This window comes from Accipiter gentilis, chromosome 4 (genome assembly GCF_929443795.1).
Source record: "Accipiter gentilis chromosome 4, bAccGen1.1, whole genome shotgun sequence".
NCBI lineage: Eukaryota > Metazoa > Chordata > Aves > Accipitriformes > Accipitridae > Astur > Astur gentilis.
In genome coordinates this window covers 29336011-29356621 of record NC_064883.1, presented here as the reverse complement: position 1 = coordinate 29356621, position 20611 = coordinate 29336011, and the positions used below count along the sequence as shown (strand labels likewise).

At 46.8% G+C, this 20611-nt stretch overlaps 2 protein-coding genes across 11 annotated transcripts in view; both read right to left on the bottom strand.

The window, feature by feature from the left end:
• GAD2 (glutamate decarboxylase 2) overlaps window positions 1-12735 on the bottom strand; it is a 41759-nt gene extending 29024 nt beyond the window's left edge. Inside the window, exons 1-7 of one of the 3 annotated variants that reach the window (XM_049798249.1) lie at window positions 12458-12735; window positions 12109-12168; window positions 11795-11944; window positions 10454-10687; window positions 5391-5481; window positions 4443-4555; window positions 439-554 (exon numbers count right to left, since the gene is read on the bottom strand). In XM_049798249.1, the coding sequence (XP_049654206.1) occupies window positions 439-554; window positions 4443-4555; window positions 5391-5481; window positions 10454-10687; window positions 11795-11944; window positions 12109-12168; window positions 12458-12533 (840 nt within the window). In that variant the 5' untranslated portion in view covers window positions 12534-12735. Of the gene's footprint in view, window positions 1-438; window positions 555-4442; window positions 4556-5390; window positions 5482-10453; window positions 10688-11794; window positions 11945-12108; window positions 12169-12457 lie in introns of those variants that run through there. The other 2 variants (XM_049798250.1, XM_049798251.1) reach the window with 2 other exon arrangements.
• Window positions 12736-14238: 1503 nt separating this feature from the next.
• The window catches only part of MYO3A (myosin IIIA), a 146014-nt gene continuing 139641 nt past the window's right edge, over window positions 14239-20611 (bottom strand). For all 8 annotated transcript variants that reach the window (XM_049798246.1, XM_049798245.1, XM_049798242.1 and 5 more), the window contains 3 exons: window positions 19432-19472; window positions 17563-17703; window positions 14239-15690 (listed from right to left, as the gene is read on the bottom strand). In XM_049798246.1, the coding sequence (XP_049654203.1) occupies window positions 15576-15690; window positions 17563-17703; window positions 19432-19472 (297 nt within the window). In that variant the 3' untranslated portion in view covers window positions 14239-15575. The remainder of the gene's footprint in view (window positions 15691-17562; window positions 17704-19431; window positions 19473-20611) is intronic.

Sequence of the window (20611 nt, the reverse complement as noted above, 5' to 3'; positions counted from 1 at the left end):
TTCATGCATGTTATCACCCTCTCATTAAATAACAGCAGGAGTGGCTTCAGCCAGAAACATTTTGACTTGACATTATTTTCTGTTCCCCCAGAGTGACCCGAACAAAAGACATTCCTGGCAGAAAGTGCTGAAGCCCGATGATGAGCTCTCATCGTTTGATGTGGTCCTTACCATTCACATTGACATTTATACAGGCACAAGTGAGCGCAAAAAAATGGCAGTGGTTTGTAGAGCCTGGTCTCCCTGGGTTTCAGCCACAGATAACCACTCAGCTCATCCCTCTATGTATCAAAAAGCCAGCACCTTCCCATTTTTTTATTCCCAGTGAAGGAATAACAGAAATGAAGACAGTTGACTACAAATTCCCATTTAGCTATTTTCTTCATCATAAATTCATACAAGCAGATGTAACAGATAGGAAAAAACAGAAACACATACATGTTCTGATGTGAAGGCAACCAGTCTGGGAATAGCTGCCATTCCTTTTTCTTTAACTTCTGGGAACATCTTGAAACGTGCAATCAACATAGCATACATGTTAGATATGGCACCACCTGGAGTCCACAGTAATATACTGTTACTTTTTCTATGCATTGTAATAGCATTGCAGAACAAATGACAAGTCTTGCTACGGTTTTTCTAACTCTAATGTTAAGGTTTCTGCCTCATGGCAGAAACATGGATTCTTCTTCCTGATGCTCCTCGCAACTGGGTTGTGTAATAACAGGATCTACTACACCCAAATAACAATTTATGCAAAAAGTACTACTGAAAAAAATGATCTGGGCTTCCTTTCAACCTCATTTTTGCTACCATTTCTCCTTTAGTCCCCAATCTTATCTTTCCATATGCCATCAACACATAACACCCACTGTGCTCCACCTCCCAAGCAGATGCCACCACAAGGCAACGTCCCAAGGGGCTTCCAAGTGCAACCTAATGTGTGCTCTCCCCTCCCAAATCAGGGTGGCGTTTCATGCCCCAGGTCTGAGGAAACCCATAGTGAGTCCCAACAGACACTATCTGTTGGATAACTGGAGGGGGGCGGGGGGACAGAAAAAGGCAAAAAAGGTCATTCTAACAAATATTTTTCTTTTTATTTGTCCTCTGACTGGAGCAAGGGAAAAAGGTTAGATATCCCTAATACTAGCCTTAAAATCACTGGCATACATTGACTTAAAACACACATTTCAAGATGGATATTTTACCCCACTTCAAGATGGGTATTCAGATGACAGCTCTGCTGTATTCTGTTCCCATATTTCAATTGTCAATGCATGAATTAAAACCAAGCACTTCATTTTTCCTTTTTGAGATTTTTAGGAACTAAGACTCTGTGTCTACAGTGGAACAAGGTTTGGTTATACCTTAATGCTGCATGAGCACTATGGGAATATAATGCAGAACCTGAGGCAGAGTCTGAGTACTTTTACATATGTATGCATACAAACACACACACACACACAGACATGTATACATAAAATCCAGCAGTTTTATCCTGTATATATATTATATATATATATACAGATTGATTATATATTGATGTTTATGCACATATATTTATCTAAAGCAAAGGTGTATATTGATCATGGGTTTAGGCTTTTAAATGAACAGGTCAGAGTGCAGCTGAGGTAGAGTTCAACTAACCCAACTTTCATCCATCTAAAAATGGAGTGAAGAGCACAAGACATGCACTCCAGAAGATGGTTCAGCTCATCCTAAGGTAGCTGTTTGCAGTAGGTTGGATGACTTGCCCTGTGTACACATCCACCCCTCTCCCTTGAATATATGGGAGCTGCTGTAACCAGCCCAGGGTAGACACCCAACGCTTGGACAGCCAAAGTGAGATAAGACAAAATCCACCCTTTAAGCAGATCAAGGTAGCTCTGCTGAAAGCATCTATGTTACACCATGTTACACCAGCAGGGTATATGTGCTGGCAAATTTAACATCGTTTTGACTTTTTTAAGGTTTGTGTTTATCCCACTGGAGATATATATACTGTTCCACAGCCCACAGAAACTGTGACCCCTCCTGTGAATCCAAGGGAAAATGCCACAGAGGGATGGCATCGCTGGCATGGGGGTCAGAACAGATCAGGCTTTTTCTTCCCCTTTCAACTATATTGAGAGGTATGAACATATTTCTACACCTCTTTTCAGAAATGACAAAACAAGAAATTGAGAGATTAAGAGGAAATGCTTGGGTACCTGTCCCTAAAAAATGCAGATGTCATGTAACGGCTGCTGTTGATGATTTAGGTGACTGAACTAAGGTATCCAAGTTGAAAAAATTTGGCCTATCTTGTCCAAAGTCATTGGCTCAGTGTCAAAAGAAACAAGACTGTTAAGTTTCTTCAATACCAAGATTTCCTATTAGTATTTATTACCTAGCCATTTAATGTTAAGCTTATTAATAAGCCCACATTCTGCCTTTAATTTTGCAGCTGTGTTTACACCCACTGTTAATTGCAGGTGACGAAACACACCTACAGAATTTGGAGAACATAATCAGGCCTTTACGCTTTGCATGTATTGATACCGTGTATTTCACTCCAGAGAATGCAGAGAGCAAGAACCTTTTCTTTGCAACAGTAACGTCTTCAGCTGAAGTCGTGACAGTTTGAAATGAGAAGAGAGCATGGAGATGATTTTGATAATTGCCTAAAAAAGCAGAACCTGCACACTGGGTATTGCTGCCTTAAGAGAGTGAATTAGAAAGATGCACTTTGCACAACAAACCAGAAATTGCAGAAAGAGAAAGGACGAGAGGGGACAGCACTGCAAATGGCCAGCACAAGTACACACCTGCCTGAGAGCCTGTTCCCATCCAGGTTTCAGCTAGATGAAGTGAGCTCCAGCATCTGACCTACTAGCAACACCCTGGCCCCCCAGATCAGGCAGGGACCTCTCGCAGACCCGGGAGGGGTGGCAGTTCCTCCTGAGGCATACATCTTCCCTGACTCACACTATCTCAAGCACGGTTTGCCAGACGTGGGCAGATCTGGTGCATGCACTGAGCCTCTCACCCCTGCCTGCTGCCCGTGCCCACCAGGTCTGGCTGAGCAGCATCGCTACTCCTCTTGTCTCCCCTCTTAGGTCCCTGCCCAGCCCGGTGGGGCTACTGTGGCTCAAGGCTGCAAGGTGAGGAACTGAAGACCAGCTGTACTGAGTCAGGCCAGGGACTGGACAATAACCAACCCTGTCCAGTTTCCAAAAACTTTGGCTTAGGTCCTGGGCTCGTGATACACGTGAGGATGCTGCCCAGTGTGATGGAGGCCATGGTTTTGGTCAGGACCTCGAAGCACTACAGTAAAAGCTGTCAGAGCTTTCACTCTCAGTGCTTTTTAAATAAGGACTCAACAAGAAGTAATGCAAATTCTTATATTTTTTTCCACCTCTGTGGAAAGGCCCAGGACAAAACTCCTGCACTACTTCCCACACATGCATTCAGATGTCAGAAATTGAAGATGAGCCTTCCCTGATCTTCTGCACAGCATGAACTTTACCCTTCATGCCCTCAGACAAATGAATATCCTAGGCTGTTATCAGTGAGGCCTTTCCTTTGCTCAATACTCTAGACACTCTTTCCCTCTCCATTAGTCAATGAACTTTCTTTCCAGAAGGGCTCCTTCCCCACCAGCTACCAGTCTGTTATCTTTTGACAAGCCAAGATGCTATGCCTAATGTCAATTCTTTCAATTTTTTGCCATTTGGTGAGATAGGCCAAAATTTTTAGCAATGAAATTCCAGAGTAAGATAGGAGGTGACAAAGAGCATAAATAAAAAGACTAAGTGGAATGATTAAAAAAAAACGTCTTACCAATGTAGTGTTTGTCAGAGTCCATGATTTCTCTATATTTAATCATGCTCACTTTTTGCCTTATTGACTTGCCCTCAAGGTACCAGGTTTCTGAGCCTTTAAGCACTCAGATTAACTACCCACCCAAGTACCCCCACTGAGCTCAACACGCCAGCTCACACATGGAAAGCTAACTGCATACTGTAATGTTGGCAAGATCCTACTGACTCCACCAAAATTACTTAAAGGGATGCTACGTGTTTCCCTCTTTGCTCCAATTTCCCCTGCGGTGATGGCGAGCATTGTTGTGTTTCTTCCCTCCATTATTAACACAGTAGTCTTTATATTTCATGTAATCCATAAAAAGTGGGGGCAAAGAGAAACGGCAAGGCAAATGTCTCTTCTGATTATGTTTCCCATGTGCCATTACAGCTGCTTATAATGCAGTGCAATTTGCTCAAACAGACCCTCATAATCACATCCCTGAAATTCATAAACATGCAATACTTTATCTCAAAGAGGCCACTGGTAGTTATTAGCAAGTGTCCTCTCAAACATGCATAATTATGTTTACTCTTTAACTACAGGGGATGTCATATAGCATAGTCTGAAAAATAAAGAAAGCTTGAAATGTCATGTACCAGGTGAAAATATCCCATCGCCACAGCCCCCTGGCCAGCCAACCATCTCTCTCATTTTCCTTAGTGTGACATATTCCAAAAGTACAAACACTGGAGCAATTTCATAGGTGAACCTGAAATGTAGTAATGTCCATGTTTAATGCTTTAATCTGCAACACTAACACATCTTTTTCCAATATTATATTACATTATAGCCACAATATACTCTATCTTGCACTGGGTAGAGTTCTGTTTTACAATAATTTTGATAATCTTCCTTCTGATTTGACATCAAATGTCTAGAAAGAGAAATGCTGAGAGCGCTTAAGACTCCATTTCCACCCATTTCAGTGAAACAATTCTTGCCCATCTCTTCCAGGCTCAAGGCTTTGCCCTATATTTAAGAACTGCTGGGCAGAGCCAGACCTTCATCTTGCAAAAACGTGTGTGCATGTCTAGAAGCATACACATCAGCAGTCCTATTCATGATGACAAGACAGTGCATGAAGCTAAGCAAGTGCACAAAAATGCTTCCTAGTCCCAAAGTGAAAAAAGACTCCACACTTTAAATTCTGCACCTCTTTCTTAAAGAAAGCAATGGCTCTAACTGCTCTGAGTATGGATTGTACATAACCCCTCTACATGAATGCAACTGTTCACTTAGCACACCTTTCGTTTTACAGATTTATGCATGCAAAATGCTAAAATATTTTTTTTCTGTATATTTTTTGGGGGGGTAGCAAAACTGACATCATGTTAGTATGATGAAATTTTATAGAAGACAGCCTACAGAACAAAGTTGAAAGTCTTCATATAAATAGCAGTAGCAACCATTTAAAAAGCAGACAATTGTTTTTCCGGCAACCTTAACATAAAAGTATTCTTTCTTTCTTTCAGCTACAGCAGCTTTTTAGAGTATAACTGTAAAATTGCATTAAATATTACTTTGGAAAAAAATCTGCTACTTACATATTAGTATTTGCTGCTGACGTCAGCCAGTCTGCTGCCAATCCAACCATGTCCAATCCAGTTGAAAGTTGATTAAAATATCTAGGGTGTCCTGCATAAGATGGAAAATGTTATCAAAAGGCTGATGACTCTGAATGAAACTATTCAGTGCTGAACGGTATATTTACCTCCAGATTTCTATAGAGAAGGAAGTGCTTTCAAGGTACAAAACAAAACAAACAGCAATAAATACATTTCTTGGAAAAGGCAGGATTTCTCTTCTTTCTCATTCCAAACTCAGTAAAATCAGAGTAATTACACTGAACGCAGAATAATGAATTCCAGCATTCCCTATTATCCTCTCAATATGCCTTGAAAATTAGCACATCGCTGCCTCACAAAAATAGCTGTTTGCTCCTGTTAGTGTGTCACATGTTGTCACTGGATGTGTTTTTGCCTGGCTAGGTTTGAAAGGCACGCACAAGACACCATCTGAAGAGCTTGCCATTACATATAACATCAGTGATGAATGGCTAATGATTATAATAGACAGGGCAAAATGAGAAAATGGAACATTTTGGTGACTGCTTTGCACATGACTCAATGGCTGATGATTGTATGAAGATGGCAGGGAAGGTGGCGGTCCTTGTCATTTCTTCCCTGTCAGAGTGCAATTACAAATAGCCTGGCTGCTCGCAACTGTGATTTTAAACAAACGCCATGAAAACCAGCACTGCTGCCCCAGCAGAATGATGCACGAGAATATACTCAATGAGCTGATAGTCCATTTACCTGGTTAGTCTAATTGGTTCCTAATTTTTTTTCTAAAATTCTGGTAGAGATTTTTCTTAAAAACATGCCTAGAGCCATTAAACCCAGGGACCATTAAAACTCTGTTTTTACTAGCTGCTCCCCGCAAGCCCCTGTTAAGTGGCATAATTACCAGTACAAATTATGGATGGTTCACAATTACTTAAACGCCGTCCAACTGAAAGGAAGGCAGCCTCTGCTTGGAAAACACCTGTCCTGACCCACAGACAACGTACTGTTATTGCCATCACAGAAAACAAAAGATAAAGCAAGATGATTGAGGAAAACGCAGACCCAGCACCAAGAGAAAACTTATCTTTGGTCTCCGGTGGCCTCTTATCAGGCACAGACACATGGCTGGCAGAACAGCATGGGGAATTGCTCCCCCGCTCCCACCTTGCAGCACACAAAGGCAGAGTAATCGGGCTGTGCAGGCAGACCACAGCAGGGAATAAGGGCTGGCTGGAGACACACACACGCAAAATCCAGCTCCCTGCGCCCTTAACGTGAGACGAGCCCCATGCCGCTGCCATCCAGACTGACTGCGTTTTGCGCCGAGCCCTCCCCACCGGAGACAGGACCTGCCACCTTCCCCGGGTCCACGCTGCCCAGGACAGGTGGCCAAAGCCCCTCAGGCACCAAGGGATGATGCCGAGATCCAGCAGGATGAACAGAATCTGGCCCCTGCCCTGCATGCTCCCGAGTGGGGTTGGTGGGCCTGGGGCACACGTGCGCCCTGCCACCGCCGCCAAAGCCACAGCGATCCCACGCCAGGGGCTCTGCCTGCAGAGGACTGCATCTCCCCTGACAATGGGATTTTGAGAGAGATTTTGGTATTTATAGCTCAGGTTCAATCTCACAGCCAGGCTCCAAGTGGGTTCCCAAGTTCCACCAGAAAGCAACAGAAAATTAGGAGCTGAAAGCCTTTGGTGAATCTGGGCCACAGGAAGGCTCAAAGAGGCCAGAAAAACTCCTGCTTTGGAAATAAATCCACACTGAAAAGCTGGGGAATAGCAGAATTCGTATTTGCAGCTGCCGCGTCTCAACGGCTCTCCATCAGCCCCATGCCCAGCCCCAGGCGACAGCCCTGTTGTCACTGCCTGTTTCTTCAAGGAAACCTCGCAGCACACCTCCTGCTTTGGGAACTGCCGTAGGAACAGAGCCGGCTGCACGCAGGGCTCGGGCGGCCATACCCTGGAGCCAGCGAGGCGGGGGGGAGCAGCGTTGTGCTCCTACAGAGACGTTCGTACAGGGAGAGCAGGAGCTGCTGCTGCTGGCGTGGCTGCCGGCTGAGCCCCCAGTGCCTACACCTGTAACATGGCCCCCTCCACTCCGTGCCCTTCCCTCCTGCAGCGCGGCTTTAACACGCAATGGCAGAGAACGTAACGCCCCAATCTGGCCCCAGCCTCAGCTGCAAGGGTTTGTCCGTCCGTGTGATACCCTAATACGGGAGCGAGCTCTCTTCCTCGACTAGGTGGCCATGGAAAATTGTGGCTTTGGTTAAAATACAGGCTCCGCCAGCCAGGTAAGAAGAGTTTGCGAGAGATGCTTAGCAATTACTACCCAGGTGCCGTCTGCCTGAAACGCACATCCTTTTTCGTCGTTGTCACCGAACAAAGAGGTGACTGGAAAATAGACTGACAGGGTGCGGGGAGGGGGGGAGATGTGAAAATAGGATTACCGCTCACTGGTCGGTTTAGCAGTACACAACATATTTACACATATCCCGGAGTAAATCGGGAGATGATGGTCAAGAACTGAGGCCGAGGCACTGGGACAGCCAGGGCCAGGCTCTCCCTGCCGAGGACGTGCCTTCGCCCCACACACCCTCCTCTCAAACATGCTCCCGCCTGCACTCGGTTTTAGGCGCAGACATCCCCTAGCACGAACGTGCAGCCTCTGCGGCCTCCACACGGAAGGGAGGAGAAGGGCCGGGCAGAGCCGGATAGTGCGGATAAAGGCACGGCCGGCGGCGCTGGCTTTGGCCTTGCTCGCAGCCCCACTGCGCGCGGCCTGCCACCAGCACCAGCGCCTGCCGGGGAGCGAGGATGGACCAGCGCCAGCTCCTCACGCCCTTCCTGGGGTTTCCAAACCATTCTTAAATGTTCCCATTTCAATTCCTCCCCTAGAGAGCATCGCACAGTAACCGAATTTCACATCCATCTTTCCCTGCATTTGAAGACGCTGCCTTTTATATTCCCTCAGACAAAATTCTTGCTGGAGGTGGGTGCCGGTAGCTGGTAAGGGGGTACAAAGCCGCGTGTGGGTCCCTCGGGCACCCCAGCGAGCCACGGCATGCGGGCGACACCTGGGAGCATCCCACACCTGCCCCTCGGCCAAAAAATCAGCCAGCCGGCTCCTCGAATCCCAACCAGGGATCAGTAGTGGGACTTGGGGATCCAGCTGTGAGGCTAATCTAAGCAATACAATTTATTTTCCAATCAGCCTCCCGGGCCCCTGCAGCCAAACGCAGCCCAGCGCCCCCCCCCCCCCCCCCAGCCCAGGAGGGGCCGTGTCCAAAGAGCTCCTGCAGCGGGAGTGGAGGCAGACCCCCACCGCCAGAAATCTCACCACATTGTCCTTCCTCTGAGGGTAATTCAAGCGTTTTACGCTGAAGCACATGCCAAAGGGGTCCAGGTGTAAACCCCGCATGTTTGGTGAGCCCCCCCAGGCTGGGGTGGCCCCCCCAGGATGCTGAGGACTGGCGGCAGCCAAGCAAGGCAGCTCTGCACCCCCTGAACAAAACCCACCACGCTGCCACATCTCACACAACACCCCCAGCACCAGTCCTTGGCCCCTGAAAACACTATTTTCATTAAAAAAAATTTTGAAATGCCAAGAAGCGAAAGCCTTGCATATTTACAGGGTGGAAGAGAAATGGTAACATTGTTTTAAAGGGTCTTTTTTTGGATGCACAAAATGAAATAGGTCCATTATCTGAAACAGGCTATAACAAAAAAAAAGATAAACGAAAATTGCTTAAGAAACCCTATTCTTTGATTTCCCAGAATCACAGATCTTGTGTTTCACAGCATTCTGTGAAAATACGTTTCCTATGTCCTACCCAGACACATCACATGGATCACTGGACTGATCGACTTTGTTCCTGTGGACATCATTTATCTAACTATTTATTCCAGTATTTTACAGACGTTTTGACAGCACCCAACTCATACATCAAAAAAAATTCAGCTGGCCATTTTCACCTCTAAAAGAGGAGGATTACACAGATCCCCCACAATCTTTAGTGGGATCAGACTGTTCCGTTCCCAAAAGGTGACATAACCTGGTTTTTGTTTTCCCCTCAACCTCTATTCACAAGTCAGCCTTTTGTCTCTTTCAGTAATTGCTACACATTTATTTTTAAGCAATTTCTCAGCAATCCGAATTCTCACTAAGAGCTCCCGCACTCCACATTATTTCTCAATCACAGCCGTTAATTGCAGCTACGCTTTTTGTCCGCTCCGCCGCAGTTTATTTAAGGTGGCCCCGGGTGCGGAGCCGGGGGGCTTCCCCACGCCTGGGTGAACTCCACGCTGCCTCCATGCCACGAAGCCCACAGAGGGGCACGACTAATGAGGGGGGGGTTGGGTCACAGACAGGCAGGAGTCAACCCATCCCTGCCCTCCCCAGTGAAAAACAACAACAAAAGGCTATTAAAACAATTCGGGCGTTGCTTTTATTGCTTGAGCCTGAAGTCGAAAAAAACCCCCTAAATACTTCTGTGCACAGTTCTGCCAAATTCTCCTATTTTTATGTCCTGCAGGTAAGGGGAGAGACACGGCAAATGGCCGCTCAGAGCTTCCACTGACAGGGCATTTATCGCGATTTTGCCTGTTAAATCGGCAGGTCCCTCCTGCCTCCCTGCAGGGACACAACCACCCCGCTCGCCCCATGTCCCGGCTGCCTCCGAGCTCCGCACCCGATGCACCCCCCGGGTCTGCAGGGAGCAAGGGGCGATCCCCGGGCCATCACATGTAAAATGGATGAAAAAGAAAGGAGGAAAGTGCTCAGTGGCACACTCGGCAACTCCGATGCACAGAAGCATTAATTTTAAATTGGAAAGGGTGTGTAATGCTGCACCGACAGCTACAGAGACAGGGTGCTGGAGTATTTTATCATTTAGGAAAACGATTTCTGTCTCGGCTAGAAATCGCTTGGAACTGACAAAATACAGTTGCTGCTTCAATCTTTAACGTTTCAAGATAAAATGAAATGATACCTTTAATCAATGGATGAGACCATACATGGTAGAAAATGAGCATGGCTATTACCTGTTTTAATTGCGTACTTCAGAGTTGTTCTGCAGTTCAATAAAATTTCTTCCAAGGTCTGTGGCTGGTCTGCCAGTTCCCAGTTATATTCCTGGAGCAGCTCATTTGGGTAATGGAAATCAATAACTTTTGTTGATCTATCAAAACTTTTCACCACATACTGAAGTAAAATGTCCACAACGTCTTGTAGGAAAGACATAGTTGTTATTTCTCCATTGCATGACGGCAGAAGATCTGGAAACGGAGAAATGAAAAGTTGACTTTGTTTTATGACCATATACGAAGATTTTGGACAAAGGCTTCTCCCATTTATGTTTAGGTAATCTTTTCATTGCGTGCAATACAAATGGACTTCGTTTTCATTTAATAAGCAAATTGGTAGGACCGTATTTTAAGGAATGTTCTGAGAGGCGATAGGTTTTAACATCCTATCTAAAATCGCAAATTCTGCCCACAGAGTATTTCAGACCAATTTTTAAGACAATGGGAGAGAGCAAGAAAAAAGGTAAAACGAATCTCAGGAAAAATAAAGATTGGGAAACAAATGCTGCAAGGAGCACTCTAAAAACTGCCATTTGCCTTGCAATAAAAAATACCTTCATCGTGACTCTCCAATGCAATTAACTTGTTGATAATTTAATGCCTTTTTCTGAGGCGACGCTGCACAGTCCCTCAGTACACACACTGACATGTTGTGTTTAAGTGCGACAGCTCAGGCAGAGCCGAGCTGAAGCGGAACCCCGTAATTTGGGGGAACCCGGGAGCGGTCAGGCCGGCAGCAGCACAAGCGCAGGGCGCCTGCAGCAGCGCAGGGCAGAGCTCGTCCCGGTCTGCCGTGCAAACGGGAGCGTTTCTGGCCAGCGCATTTCTGCGGGCAGCGGGGATCTATTTAGTGGCCGAGACGCTCCCTCCAAGGTCAGGAAAGATGAAGCGCAAAACCACCTCGAATTAAAATAAATCAGTAAGGGAGCGCTCTTCCTCCCTCCTCCCCTCAAACCTTAATTACATCGCGGGGACTTCAACGAGAAGGTCGCTGCTGTCAGTGCTCCTTAGAAAGAGCAACCTGCAGGCTCCATCCAGCAACGCCGGGATTTTATTCCGGCACCTTTTGTGGTTTGGGCTCTTTTCTTGGCGGGTTCGAGGAGCGCCCGGTGCCCGCGGGTGCCGGGGAGGCGGAGGAGCGGGCCGGGGCTGGGGGCGCCGAGCTCCGCGGAGCCGCCGCCGAGCACCGTCGGGCCCCCCCCCCGGCCTCCGCGCACCGCGGGCGGAGGCGATTTCCCGACCGAACCGCTGTTTTTCGGTTAGTTTTCGAGCCGCGGCGTGGCCCGGGAGCGCCGTTACCTGTTGAGTGCAGAAAGGCGTAATTCACCTCCGCTTTTTGGCAGCCGCAAGGTTTTTTGTCGCAGGTACAGGCCGGCCGCGTCTCCGCTGCCCCGGGGGCTGCCCTGGCGCCGGTTTCCACGGGCTTCTCGGCATCTCCGTAGAGCAGGGCTTGACAGCGACACGGACACACGGCCTCATCAGCACCGCGGCACCAGCCCCGGTCCCCCCCGCCCGCCCCCCGCCCCGGCGCAGGGCCCGCGGCCGCCCGCCAGCGCTCCGCGGGCGCGCAGCCTTGCCTCCGCCGCGGGCTGCCGGGGCCTCCCGGCCCTTACCGCAGAGTTTGTTTCCGATCCCTCCCGTGAACTTCTGGGCAACCTGACACCAGGCTCTGGCTGCAAGAGAAAATGGAGCGGAGGGTCCGTGGGGACGGGCGCGGGCGGGGGGCGCCTCGTCCGAAAGCCGGCACTGCTCCCCAGGACCACCCCCCCCATCCCGCCCAGCCGAGCCGAGCCGAGCCGAGCCAGGACGGGCCGGGCCGGGCTGGAGCCGCCGTCGGTCCCCGCCGCCCCGTCCCGCCGGTCGAGCAGCCACAAAGGGGTCTCCGGCGAGCGGGCAGCGCTGCCGCGGCGGCTCCGCGGCTCCGTCGGGCCGGTCCCGCCCGGCTGCTCGGCGCCCCCCTACCTGTGCCGGGGCTCTCGGCGGCCGCGGAGCCCTCCTCGGCCCCGAAGGGCCAGAAGCCGGAGCCGGGGCTTGCCATGGCGGAGGCGAACCGGCGGGGCGGGCGAGGAGCGGCGAGCTGCAGCCCAGGCGGCCTGAGCGAGTGTGCGTGAGTGTGAGTGTGCGGGTGTGTAAATGCGTGCGTCTGCGCCAGGCGGCGGCAGGCGAAGGGGCGGGGGCGCCCCGGGCACGCGTGGGTGGGAGCGTCTCCCGTGGGCGCCCCCGGGGCGCGCTCCGCCACGCTGCCGCCGTCGCGCCCCGCAGGCGCCGCGCCGCCGGCCGCTGCCCCCCCTGCCTGGGACGGGACGGGACGGGACGGGACGGGGCGGGGCGGGACGGGCGGCGCCGCGGGGACCGGGGGAGGTGCCCCGCCGAGGCGGGGGGCGGCGGCGGCGGCGGCGGCGGGCGGGAAGGGTCTCCCGCATCCTGCTCTGAAGGGGCGGGGACGGGGGACGGGGGAACACGCTCGGGGTAGACCCGCGGGGGCCGCAGCTGCCTCGGGAGGGCAAGGCGAGCGAGGTGCTTTGTGCCGCCTCCACACCACGGACGGCCACTCGGCCGCCGAGCGCTGAGGGGAGGGCTGGAACGCCGGTCCCTGGGGCTACGGGGAAGCGTCCCCAGGCTTGTGAGCTGCAAAGCGCAGAGAAATCTCCCCCCGCCCCTCACCCCCTGCACCGGGGCACCCCCGCGGCTGCGAGCAGGGGACTCCCGGGCGGCGGCGCCGAGGCCGGGACAGCGCCTGCCGCAGGCGGCGAGCAGCGGGGGAGTCCCGGGGCAGGGAAGGGACGGCCCCCTCGACGCCCCGACGCCCCCCCGGGCCGGCCCTGCCCTGCCCGCAGCGACCGGCGGGGGCCCCGTCGGGCCGGGCCGCCGCGGAGGAGGCGCTGGCGGAGGGGCCCGTGCCGGGCTGGGGCGATCCCCGTTCCCGGGCCGGGCAGAGGGGTCCCGGCTGCCCTCCCGCGGGGGCGGCGGGAGAGGTCCTGGGCGACCCGTCGGCTGTCTGGGGTCGGCCCCTGGCTTCTGCGCCTGCCCGCCCCGGCATCTCTCCTGGCACCCCCGCGCCGCTCCCGGGGTCTCCCCGCAACGCCCCGGCGATGGGGAGCCCCGCGGAGCCGTCCTGCCCGCTCCAGCCCCGCGGGAAGCAGCCGGTCTCGGAGGGGAGAATGGAAGAGGAGGAAAACCACCGTTCCCGTCCCCTCCCCGACGTCGTTTCTGCAGGCAACCAACCGAACCTCCCCCTTCCACCCAGCCGCTTCTCCGCGGGAGCACGGAGCCCTTCCTTGCCGGGGCTGCCTCTCCTCCCGCACGGCAGGGATTTCAAGCCCTCACGCTCGGAGGGAGGCAGGCGGGACCACCCCAGGCCAGGATTTGGCCCTGCCGAGAGCGCGGGACAGGCCAGGCCCGGCCCTGGGGGCTCCCAGGCTGTGTTCGGCCGGGGGCATCTCTCTCTGCTCTCTGCATGCACCCCCATGGTTACTGTCCCCTCACGGACATGTCTTGGTGTTTTAAAACACTGCCCCGGTGGGAAAGTAAAAGAAAACCAGCCTAGGCATCTCTTCGTGTGAAATTACAGGTCCATTCCAGTTCCCAGATCGCATCGACTTTAAGGAAACGCAGGTGGTAACTCCGGCTTTCCACGGCGAGAGGCTGCTGTGAGCTCTTCCCTGCCTTGCTCCTTCATGCCCCAGTCCACAGCGTTTCGTCAGTTCTGGGTGTAATTCAGACACAGCCAACCGTATCGCTGCTTTGTGCCTTTTTATTTACTTCACCGTTTTAGTAATACATGAGAAAGCAACTTCAAAACAGATTTCGGAATTTAAACAATTTATCGCAAATTTTACATTGCAGCGAATTTTAATCTGGTGCACAGCCTTATGACTAGTTACAGATCAGGAAGCAATGGTTACCTGTCTCTGGGGAAAGGGCCAAGTGTGTGTGTGGAACGGACAAAACCCAACCCCTGCGGCTGGCTGCTCCTGCCAATCGTAGTATTTAGGAGAGCTAAGCAAGGGAGCAGGATCAGGTCTTTATACTGGCATCACGAAATTTGCCTTCTCTTGCTTTGCAGCAGGGAACATGCAATTACGAATCCTGAAAGGAACTGCAGCAATTATCTGTGTGGTTTCTGTGAAATAAGGTCTTTTGAATAAGGAATCAGGGGAAAATTTGAACACAGTGGCTATTGCTTTTATTTCCACTTAATTTCTAGTGGAACTGATTAAGAATGATCATTACATCTAGGCAGCAATCAACCAGAGAGCGTATTTCTATTCCTTTCTTGGCACCCCAGAGATTAAGATTCCTAAAAATCTAATGCAAAGGAGAACAAAACAAACACGATTTAAAAGTTCATCACTTAGTCACAAAGCTCAGAGGTGGATATACTTCCCATAAATAGGCATCTCCAACATAATGATTATACACACAGTATTGACCTTTAAAACTGGCTACTAGCTTTACAGTAAAGTCAATAATGAAATAAACTGCCATAGCATGCTATCCAATTAATCATTCATGTTTGTTTTTTTCATTAGAGGGACACTTGCCACAAACTGTTCATCCCAAAATTTGGGCATTGTACACCTAAAATAAGCAAAAATTCCCCTATGGTGTTCTTGTAATTTTTTTTTTTCCTGTAAAACAATTTATTAGAAACAATAACTAAGGTTTTCTGAAGGTGCATATGGGAATTTGAAAGCTTAACCAGGGAACTATGAACTAAATGATCTGTTTTAATTGGATGAGACTGATGAAATGCAAAAAAGAAAGAAATACACATTGAGGAAAGTGAACTAGATTTAAGCTGCTTACTGTCTAATAATTTTAAGATGTAGCAGTGGTATTTGAAAGCAAGCTGATTTTTATATTAATTTTTTTTTAAAGTATGAGAAATGCGAATGACAGTGTCCCTTTGCAATGCTGTTGGGCTGTAAACCACAGTACTTCATATTCACGTGAACACACATGTTGTAAACTTGAAACATTGGAGATTTTTTTTTTAAAAAAAGGAAGCACATGGTATAAAATGATAAAAAAGATTATGCTATTAAAAGCCAAATGGCAGCAGGAACAGCAGCAGCAGCTAAAACTGCTGGATAAGGCGCCGGCGCTGTGAGGTCTTCCGCAGCAGTCGTCTGTAGTCATAGGGATTATCTTCGGTTTTACTCTCTTCCAGGGGGCTTTCTGCAACCCTCGACCTAGGGATTAAGCGCAGAAGTGTTTTAGAAATTAAAGTCAAAACATTTACCTTGGCAAACTCTCCTAATCGACTGCTTAACCTCCTCCCTCAGGGGGAAAAAATAAAGGGAGAGAGAAAAAAAATCAACTGACTTTGCTAGGCCTCTTCCTGCGGTGCATAAAGCAGGCACCTTGGAACAAACACATTGTATACTAAAAGCAGATGAACACAGAAGAACAACATGTTCTTCTACGAAGGGGACATAATAAAAGGACATAAATAGGGTGAGAACATGGGGGTGCTTTGCAGTAGCGTTTGCCTGATGGTTACTGAACCAGATTTTCAGTTGGCATAAATTTGTTTGCTCTGTTTTTAACCTGCCTGTAGAGCTCACTGTAAGTGGCCATCTCTCCTTTTTTTTTTTTTTTCAGATGCATTTTGCAAGCCACCTCTGACAGGCTGGAATGGTGACTTGGCACCACGTGTTACCATGGAGCAAGATTAACAATAAAGCTCAGTTATTTAAAAAGGTTATTACTCTGAAATAATTACAAAAATTTGTAGTCTTCTACACTAAAGGTGTACCCCACCACTGGTCCTACACCAGCATCAAAGGTAAACTGCCAAATAAAAAATACTCAGTGCTTCACTTCTGTAGACTGAAATGACTATATGGTCTTTAGATCCAGGTGACCCCATTTGAGAGATAATGAAGTGCAGAAATGTTTATTAATTGCACTCATCTGCCCTCAGAGGTAACAGTGTAAATTTAAAAGTTACACATAATTTTTTCACTATGTCTAATTAGGATGCAATCAGAGCAGCACACAGTAAAAGGTAAGACATTCCTTTTAGTAAGCTCAGTGGCAAAATTCTTGCCCATCTAAACCAGACCTCAGGGTGAAAGATTTGGTGTAATTAACCACCCTAGAAATGCCACATTTTCCGAGGGATGTAAACTATATTGTAGTTGCCTGATATTATTATTTTTAATTCCATGATATTATTATTTTTAATTCCATGCCTTCACAACACCTTCCTAAAACTAATTTAGATCCTACCTGAAAAAATGCCAAAAATAAAGTACGTTAGGGGCACAAAATGTTCTAAAACAATTTCCTCTATTACTATGGATACATTTTTGAATTCAGAGATCATCCCAGGCTTAGTGTTTCCCTTAAGCCTTTGACCTAGATATTTTCCAAGTTTTTCTTACATGTATGAAGACACAAGAAGATTCAAATGTATCAAGATTTATAATTATGTGTTTGCACATGCCATGTGTGTGGGTGCATTGGCAAGAGTGAGAATATGAATTTTCTGAGCCCAGCAGAGGTCACCCTCTATGAAGTCTATATGGGAAGAGAGGAGGTAGAGCAAACCCTCCTTCCTCCCTTTAGGGTTTTTCTCCTGGCTGTCCACCTTGGTGGTGTCCATCACAGGCTGTAAACACATATGCTGCTACAGCACAGCAGGAAAAGGAGGCAGTCAAGCTGGTGTCTTATCTGCAGAAAGCAAGTAGAAAGTTCAGCGCACATCCACCCTATTTAAAATCGAATAGATCAGAAATACAGTTTTTAGGTTCTGCTTTAGTTTAGTTTGATTTTAGATCACATTTACAGCAGGACGTCTGTCCTTCTCATCTGGCACTTGGGAAGCCAAAAACTAGCAGGTAGGCTGAACACCAATCATACTAGCATTTGTCCCTGCTGCATAAAGATGGGAAATTTTCAGCTGTACATTTTACAAGTTAATTTGGCAAGATTCCATGAATAAAAAAATAGATTTATGTCTAATTTGAAAGTGTATCTTTCTTTTTATGAATCTTTAGAGTATTTCAACAAGAATATACAAAATTTATTTTTTCCTGTTGTTATTTTGTATGAATTACCGCTCAGTAGCTCTTAAAATTGAAGTCCTGCGCTCAGCTGGGTGTCTCTTCTTTCTTGTGGTAGAACTGCTGTCCTTTGAGGTGGAATCAGTAGATGAAATTTCTTGGTAGTAGATATCTAAATCTAGCACTTTGCTCAGACTGTCAATAAATAAGTATACTAAGTTAACAGTTTTACTTTTCATCATTATATTCAACATTGAAAAATAAGGCAACCAAGTATCATTATTAGTTGTGTTTATGTGTTGAGGATCTAAGGAATAATATATATAAGTACAAGGAATCAGTTTCTGAAAACTGCTGTACGATGTAGATATTGAGAATTTTGAAAGACTAAATACTTTTAGATGTTCATAAAGCGGACATATATATCTGACTGAAATTGTTTGGGTTTGCCATTATACTCAATGGGGAGGCATTTTTAATGGTGTAATTCATCTGACCTATTTTAGATATCTCTTTGAGGAAGAGGTAACTCATTCTCCTAAAGATGACTATTTTACTTGTCTGAGTACAAGAAGAATCTAAAGCAACTAGTTCAGATATCAGTGTCAATAATGCAGATGCCTCTTATTTTGTTAGATGAATGCTATCCAGGGTATCATATGTACAGAAAAAACAATCCCAACATCTAGTTTAGAATGGGTAGGGAAAAAATAATATCCTAAAAGCAACTCAAAAAAAGAAATACAGAATTCAATTCTCACATTGGTAGAAACCAGAAATAACTCATTGATTTCAGTTGCTATGTTCTATTAATACAGAGTCAGCACATGAAAGAAGATGCAGTCATGGAACTGGTTAACTAGATTTAAGATGAGTGAAACCTAACAAGGCCAAATGAGAGAAACCACTAGATTTGGATTTTTTTTTTTTTTTTTGGCTAAACGGGAGACAACAATAGGTGTGAATTTTTTTCAGGATCCAAATGACATCAGAAAAAGAGCTGTAACAGACCAGACGCAGGGGACATGGACATTAAGTGAATCCTTTAAGCAGTGGTGCAATTTAAACTGTGGTTGAATGAAGCTAGATGCTGACAGCACATATTAAATGCATATAACGTCATGTAACTTCCTTTAAGATACATATTTTAGATACAAAGTTTGTATTCTGCAACCTCAGCCGAGGATAGTGCTAAGAGCCCATTCATTGTGCATCTATGACTGGGCTTCCACAGCATGCATGCTATGGTACCATAGCAATGTCACTGAGGAGCAGCAAAAAAGCTTAAGTATAGAAACACAAAATAAAGCTATGATGTATGTCAGGAGCTGTGAACCAGGTCTACAGCGCATGTAAGGATCTAAGATGCAGAAGGGCAGAATATATCTATTGCTTGCTTTATTTCTGCAGCGATCCATCAAAATAAGTTAGTTACACTGTGAAGAAAAGACTTCTGGCTGAAATTTCAAGGGCTACTCTTCTTTACCTGTTATTAATAATTGTTGTTTTGATTTTTTATGATCTATTTCCAAACAGTCATATATTTGTAGGAGAGAATTTTAACAGTGTTTGTATTTTTGCTAACAAAAAAGAACTGTTTTCTCATTTGCTTTGGCTGGAATTTTAAGCACCCTCAATTATTTTCTGTGTCAGAACTATCTTTGATGTGGACCTTATCTTAACTTATTATTATGCTTGTGTTGCCATGGTAAAGGGCCATGCTGTAGTGAAACTGAACGACTGAATTCTGTAATGGATTTTTGTCACTGAAAATTGCATATTTTAACTTTGTATACAATGTCCTTCCTGTGAATCACCAAATTACCATGCTTTTTTTTAATGCTTTATTCTCCTGGTTGAAGTACAGCTAAGAACTATTTCTAGAGTACTAAATGACAATAGTGAGATAATGACAAAAATTACCTTTCTTTTCTTGGTTTCCGTTTTTCGTCTTGTATTGATTTCTAAGAAAATACAAAGTAATTAAAAAATACTGAAAGGAAAGCTTATGCAAAGATACGATTCATCAATATGTTAGGTGGGAGAGTGTTGTATATTTTTCATTAAAAGAAAATATAAAGAATCTAATTTGCTGAGCAAGTGCTCCAGAAAAATCTCTTCTCAGAATCTTTGAGACTGAGAATGGGATTAGCATTGTTACTCCCAAATTTCAGTTGCCATACTGTGAAAAAAAGCTAAAGTAATTGCAATCAGAACAAAAAAGGAGATCTAAAACTTTCAAATATCTACAGTTGTTTTAATGAAGTTGACAACACTACCTCACTGAGCCAAATGTGCTGTGATGCTATGAGATTTTCCATGAATACAGGCAACTCAGTGGGAGCAGGCATAATCCTATTCTCATTAATGCAGTCTTGTCACAGGTTTTAGTAAAATAAAATGGACAAAGGCCCCATTTAAAAAGCAGTATATGAGGTGGCAAAAGCACCTTTAGGATACAAGACATCTAAAAATGCAGAGGAGAAAAGATTCAGAGGGAATGGGAATAATTTCTTATCTCTAATAGATTTCTGTCCCTACAGCCAAAACAATGCTATGCTGCAGCATCTAATGCATCACACTTCAAGAGCAGTGTTTTTAAGTGCAGATGGTCTTAATTTTGGTCTTAATTGTGTTTCCTGCAAACGAGTGAAAACTTACTAGAATTAGTGACTCTAAAGTCACTGATTCTCAGAAGTCCTGATGGACTTCAGCGTGCAGGCAAATGGACAAGACATGTAATTGCAAAATGGTAGGCTGATTTAAAGAAATATACCCCAAAATAAACTTTTAGTGCCTTGTATGAACAATGGGCTATTGCCAGGTTTCATTTATACCTTGTACTCCTTTAGCTCATTTGATATGCAAGGAGAAGAGTGAGAATGGAAGGTGTCTTAATTAATAGAGAGAAATACCTGTTTTTGCAGAAGATAGAGACAATTTTTTAAAAAAGGCTCTCATTGTGTGCCTTCACTTTCAGGTGATCTGGGCTTGATAATCATCTGCGAATACCCACAGGCCACAGAGGTTTTTAGTAAGGTGGAAAATCCATAATAGCTGGGAAAGCTGACTACCGTCAAGTATCTCAAGTTAGAGCTCAATG